The 6,402-nt window shown below is 37.9% G+C and overlaps 1 protein-coding gene across 6 annotated transcripts in view; it reads left to right on the forward strand.

Annotated features, from left to right (window-relative positions):
- Positions 1 to 6,402, forward strand: part of LOC106874846 (uncharacterized) — a 719,848-nt gene that overhangs the window by 243,388 nt on the left and 470,058 nt on the right. The window contains exon 1 of one of the 6 annotated variants that reach the window (XM_052969394.1): positions 2,344 to 2,854. The exons of the other annotated variants lie outside the window; for them this stretch is intronic. Coding sequence (XP_052825354.1) covers positions 2,359 to 2,854 — 496 coding nt within the window. The 5' untranslated portion in view covers positions 2,344 to 2,358. Of the gene's footprint in view, positions 1 to 2,343; positions 2,855 to 6,402 lie in introns of those variants that run through there. 6 annotated transcript variants of the gene reach the window in all.

Below are 6,402 nucleotides of genomic sequence, written 5' to 3' on the forward strand. Positions count from 1 at the left end.
CTTCTTCTTACTATCTGTAGTTTAAACTAACGTTATAAAAACTTTTACTTTTCAGTTAGACTTGAAATTGCAACACTTTGTTTTTGTTGGATACACATTTTATTATTATTATTATTATTATTATTATTATTATTATTATTATTATTATTATTATCATTCCATGTAGAAGTGAAGGGATGTTTTCGTCTGAGAGCTCCGCGAGTAAAGGTTTCTTAATGTTTTAAACTAAGTTTTATATTTACTGGCGATGAGCCATTTGCAATGTTTACCCGTGTTGCAAGATGGCTGCTTCAGGAATAACAGGGAAGTCAGCACAGTGTAACAGCAATAGCCTCAGTAATGTAAATACATACGCCCTCAAATTATTTTCAAACACAAAAAAAAACAACAACAAAAAAGCAGAATTTAGAATAATCAGATAATGGGAAAGAAATCAAACGTGCAGGAAAATGTTCAGATTTAAACGCCTTCTGTTTACAATGGGAGACACAAACGATAATAATGTTGAAAATGTTTATTTGAATGAAAAAACTGTACGAACATCGACAACAAAAACTACCAGGTTCCACCTTTGCAAATCTCATGAGTCAAAAGAAGCGACTCATCTTCAGCCAATTCAAGAAAAAAGAGGTAAAGGAAGAAATTCGTTACAAAAGGTATTGCATCTTTACCCGACGAATTTATTGAGAAAAGGTCATGGAAGAAGGTGAAATACCTCTTTTATTTTTACAAGAAAGAAAAAAATTGGTTTGTTTCTGTATACCCTCGAAAGAAAAATTGAAGGAAACCATAGCCAATGTACGGCAAGATGCGTTCTCATTGGTTGATAGGAGTGGTCTTTAAGACCGATATTCAGGCAAGGAGTAAGGTAACGCTGATCCACTTCACATCTATAGGCTATTGCCATAGTATTTGGCATGGTCTCACATGGTGGCATTGTCGTTGATCATTAGTTTGTCTTTTTGTAGTTACTTGTGCTCACAGTACACACATGACGTAAGCGCAAACGTGACCAGCAATAATATGTGGTCAGGTCGGTTTGCATCTCCAAGTTCTGTTAACGTTTGATGATTACAAGGCTACTCTGGAGCTACACCTCATTGAAGGAGTGGAGAGGCTTTCAATGGGAATGGCAGTGCAAGACAGAAGCCCTAGTTGCTCCACGCGTGGTATAAAAGGCTACATTCAGAAGAGCAAAAGAAAAACAGCAACAGAAGCAGCTGTACTAATAAGAGGAAGCGCCAGAGATTAAGACAGTGATTGTTTCCAGAGCACATCTGGTCTCTAATCTGAGCATAGCTAGATCAGAAGCAAACGAAATTATCACATCTTCGGCGCTGTGAGCACTAGGAATTGATGATGACCAAGAAACCTTCAACACATGATTGGCCAAGAGTTACAAAGGTAGGAAACCCTTTATGGTTGTGGAAAAAGAAAAAGCCTCAGGAGATTAGAAGAATATCGGAAACTCTCAGCAATGTAAAAGGGACAAAAGAAAGAGTGAGATCAGAAGAAAGATAAGCAAAAAGATGGAAATTTTTCCACTCTGTACGGATTTCCTGAAGTTAAATAAGACCCTCACTTAGTTTAAGTACTGGTCCTCAAAAGGAATGGACTATATATGACTAAGAAGAGTAAGGATGAGTCACAGGTGCCCTTAGACTGAAAACTACATAAGTGGACTATCGACTGCTCAAGGATATCTATCACTCACTGTATGTACCTCTGTATGTTGAATAATTTGAGGATTTGACCTCATCAGTAACATTTCAACGTAATATACTTTAATGTTATAGGCTATGAGCCTCCCGTGTGAAATATAGTTATATACCCTGATGAATTGAGCCATTGACATTTAAGTATGTGTTTTTCTAAGACATAATGCACAACAGCTGACAACACACGAACTGCAAACCTTTCAATCGGTAACCCGGCAACACATTGACTCATCTTTCTAGCATTTGCCATTGTCATAAATCTTGAATATTCCTCTTCAGCTACAAAATTATGAAGGTGGTTTGTAGTTGGAGAGAAGCTGGAATTTAAGTACTTTGGTTAATTACTTACAAATGAAAGATTATAATTGGTTGGTTTGGATGTTAATTATTCTTAAAATGGGTTTTTCTTATTAATTTTTAATTGCATTCATGGCTTTTCCATTCTCCTGAATACTTTCATCAACGAAGTCTGTAAATTAATGTTGCAAAGACGTGGCCAATCTTAACTACATTATTTAACATCATCTAATAACGTAAATATTATTTATATTCATCCGTCTGTATGTACATATGTTGTATCGACTAATGCAGAGTGTGTAGAACTGAAAAAACATAAATCCCCACCTGCTCCATCTCCGAAATGAATAACGCTCTCATAAAGGAACAGTGGTGTGTTATAAACTTTTGCGTCAGACTCGGTAAATCTGTGGATGAAACTATTCAGCTACTACAAGCGGCCTATAGTACAACTTCATTGAAAAAATCTACTGTGTATGACTGGTATCATAGGTTTGTAGAATTGAGAAATATACATAGAAAGGAAACAATAACAGAGGAAACAGTGGAGGAAGGAGAACAGTGTGTGGAAGGAGAACAGTGTGTGGAAGGAGTCAAGCAGGAAATGATGGAAGCTGAAAATGAACCAAGCGATGGAGAAAACCTGACAGTTCAGCAAAGGAACACTTCACAAACCGCTGTGCAAGAGAACAAGAGGGAATTTCATTCATATCGCAGACGAAGGAAGCACAATATAAAACTCACGACTTGGTCGAATATGTTGTGTTTTAAATCAAATGATAATTCAGTTCTTTTGAAGTCTTACAAAGAAGCGCTTGATCTATCTTCGAATTATCCTGGTAAGCTGGTTTTTAGTTGTCCATTTTGATGAATTATCTATGATATTAGTTTAATGTAATACGTGTATGCTGTTCTTTATTCCCAGGTTAGTTCTTATTCGTAGATATATGATAAAAGGCATTCCAGTCGTGGCTCTCATGTAATTTTGCATCTCAAAGAATTTGTTGTCTAGTGTATCCTCCTTTTCTAAGAACGGTCGAGTGCGATTCGAATGGCATTTTTCTGCTATTTCTAAAAGTTGAATGACAATGTAGACAATCCCTCGTTAGCGCGTGTGTATGTGATGTGAGTGTATATGTATGAAGTGACTGTGTGTCTGCATGTGAAGTGAGTGAGTACGTATGTGTGTGAGTGTAGGGTAAAGTGAGTACATATGTGTGTAAGTGTAGGATAATATGAGGAAGAGAGAGAGAGAGAGAGAGAGAGAGAGAGAGAGAGGAAAGACATCAGCATACTTAATAGACTAATCCCAATACATTTTAATTAATGGAAATTACACGATATTACTGATGAGAACACATTATCTTAATGACTAATCCTGGTCACAAGACCAATGGTCGAATCTTATGCAGGTCTCTTATTACCTTTCTGTACAGGACATTTAATCCTGTCATTGTTCAATTTTTTTCTCGAGAATAGGTATTACAATTATCTGGGGAAGTTGCCTGCCATAGACTGGAGTCTTGATCAAACGCTGATTGGTTTCATATCTCGCCATCATTTTGAAAACAGAACTCAACTTTTGACTTCTTTCTCTACGTATCTGTTTCATTCCTGACTCGTTTAGTTTAACTGCAATATTATTCAAGAATGCACACACACACACACACACACACACACACACACACAATATGAATAATTATAAATTAACTGTTAATTAATGTAAATGACAAGACATTATAAGTAGGGTGATCATTTGACCGAAATGGAAGAGCGCCGGACTAAATGACTCGGAGCATTTAGTTTCGTTTTGTTTTGGTTTTCATAACTGTCGGATGTCAAAATTACTAGTCGTTGTTGTTGTTTAGCCCCAGGTCAACTCTGAACGGAAAGACCTATGATCAAAACCCTTCCACTTTTGACTAGCTTTAGGCGTAGCAAGAGAAGAGCAAGAAATAGCAGTTATGCGCAGGCGCATGCTAAGGAGCAGAAAATTTCCTCTGCCTTGTCATGCCCGTTCAATTGGGAAAGAAACGCTAAAAGAACCTAAGAAATTTCTTTTTACGTTATTGTGACTAATCTGCATTTTCATGTCTTATTTCCCTTATTTACGGTAGTATGTGTGGAGGCGCAATGGCCCAGTGGTTAGGGCAGCGGACTCGCGGTCATAGGATCGCGGTTTCGATTCCCAGACCGGGCGTTGTGAGTGTTTATTGAGCGAAAACACCTAAAAGCTCCACGAGGCTCCGGCAGGGGATGGTGGCGAACCCTGCTGTACTCTTTGGCCACAACTTTCTCTCACTCTTACTTCCTGTTTCTGTTGTACCTGTATTTCAAAGGGCCAGCCTTGTCACGCTGAATATCCCCGAGAACTACGTTAAGGGTACACGTGTCTGTGGAGTGCTCAGCCACTTGCACGTTAATTTCACGAGCAGGCTGTTCCGTTGATCGGATCAACTGGAACCCTCGACGTCGTAAGCGACGGAGTGCCAACACACACACGGTAGTATGTGATTTAAGGCGTGTTTGGTTGCTATTTCTAGCTGGCCCAGCAACCACATAGATGTTCTCTCCCTGGCTCACATAATTACTAGTAATTAATTGAAGTTGATTTTATTAATTATGCTCTCTCTTCTCCAGAATTTGGCCTTATACTTAGAAGAGAAATAATAATTAATTATCAGTGAAAAGTCGTTTCAAACAGTTAAGGTTTCTCCGCCTCGAATCTTTGAATAACATGTATGGCATTTGGATATTGATAAACTGAAGACTAAATTAAACTAATTAAATAATTTCCGTGCAAGCTATACGGAGAGGCATTAAGGAGAAAACTTAATTTAGAATAAAACTTTACATGTTATCTTCTCCTTCTATATGTGGTACATTTCAGAATGTCAGATCGACATACTAAGAACGACTACGTGGTTAGCATGCATTGAAGTTGGTCGGTTGGAAGAAGCAGACGTAGAGATGGATAGAGGGTGGGGGGATCAATTTAATGAAATTTCAAGATTTAATTTGCAAATCGTAAAGAATGTTGGGTATGCTAGGGGTACCCGCTTGTCCGTGAGCACTTGACACATTTGTGACTTTGTATTCATATCTCCTATTTGATACTTAATTGCATTTGGCTTTATTTATTTGTGGGTGAATGTTGTACAGTGTGACAACCACCATTGACCAAGCTTCGATTCTAAGTCGCGTCTATTACACTTTACATATATCATTTGTCCATCGGAGATGCTGACTGATCATACCGTTACGCATGCTTCGACGAACAATTCACTCTTTATAAATATTGGCTTCAAATTTTGGCACAAGGCCAGTAAGTTCGAAGGAGAGCGTAAGCCGATTACACTGACACCAGTGTACTTATTTCATCGATTCGGAAAGAATGAAAAGCAAAGTGATCCTCGGCGAAATTTGAACTCAGAACGTAAAGATGGACGAAATGCCATTAAGCATTTTGCCTGGCGTGTTAACGATTCCGCCACCTCACCGTCTTAACCCTTTTATAAATAGTAATTCTTGTGTTTATAACGGCGATGTTCATAAAAGATGGATGTAGTGGCGATTATTAAATATGCTGTGTAAACTAATTTTTTGTTTTTTCATTGCCAAAATTGAGTTCGGTTAGCAGAAATGTTAGAGGGTCGGACAAAGTGCTTGTGATATTTAGTTATAGCTTTATATGTTTTGAGTCCAAGTCCTTATATGTTTTGAGTCCAAGTCCTTATATGTTTTGAGTCCAAGTCCTTATATGTTTTGAGTCCAATTTCTGGCTATGTTTCCTTTTCACACTTTTGTGAACGATAACATAAAGTACTTGTCGATTTAATATTCCTATATAGTGTGAATTTCGAATTTACATAATTACTCATGCACTGAATGACTGCGAGGTGTGAGAATGCGGTTTGCACAACTCGAAGGATGTGGAAATTGACGATTAGTTTATCGAATTACCGATTGAAACCTTATCAATGTGAATGATTAGAAGTGAAGTTGTTGCTAATAAATAACTTAACAATAGAGCATTAGCCTAAAATGAATAGAGGTATACTGCTGTTGTAGGTAATATATTTCATCTTTTATTTGTTTCAGCCATGCTGGGGCACCGCTTTGAAAGGTTTTAATCGAACAAATTGACTCAAAGGTTTATTCTATTGGTCTCTTTTACTGAACTGCTAATTAAAAGTGACGTAAATAAACCAACACAGTTCGTAAAGTGGTGACGGGAGGCAAACACAAAGACGCGCGCGCACACGTACACATACGGCGGGTTTCTTTCAGTCTCCATCTATCTAATCCACTCACAAGAATTTGCTCGGTCTGGAGCTATTTTAAAAGACACTAGCGCAAGGTGTCACGCAGTGGGATTGAACTAAGA

The sequence above is a fragment of the Octopus bimaculoides genome, chromosome 7 (genome assembly GCF_001194135.2).
Source record: "Octopus bimaculoides isolate UCB-OBI-ISO-001 chromosome 7, ASM119413v2, whole genome shotgun sequence".
NCBI lineage: Eukaryota > Metazoa > Mollusca > Cephalopoda > Octopoda > Octopodidae > Octopus > Octopus bimaculoides.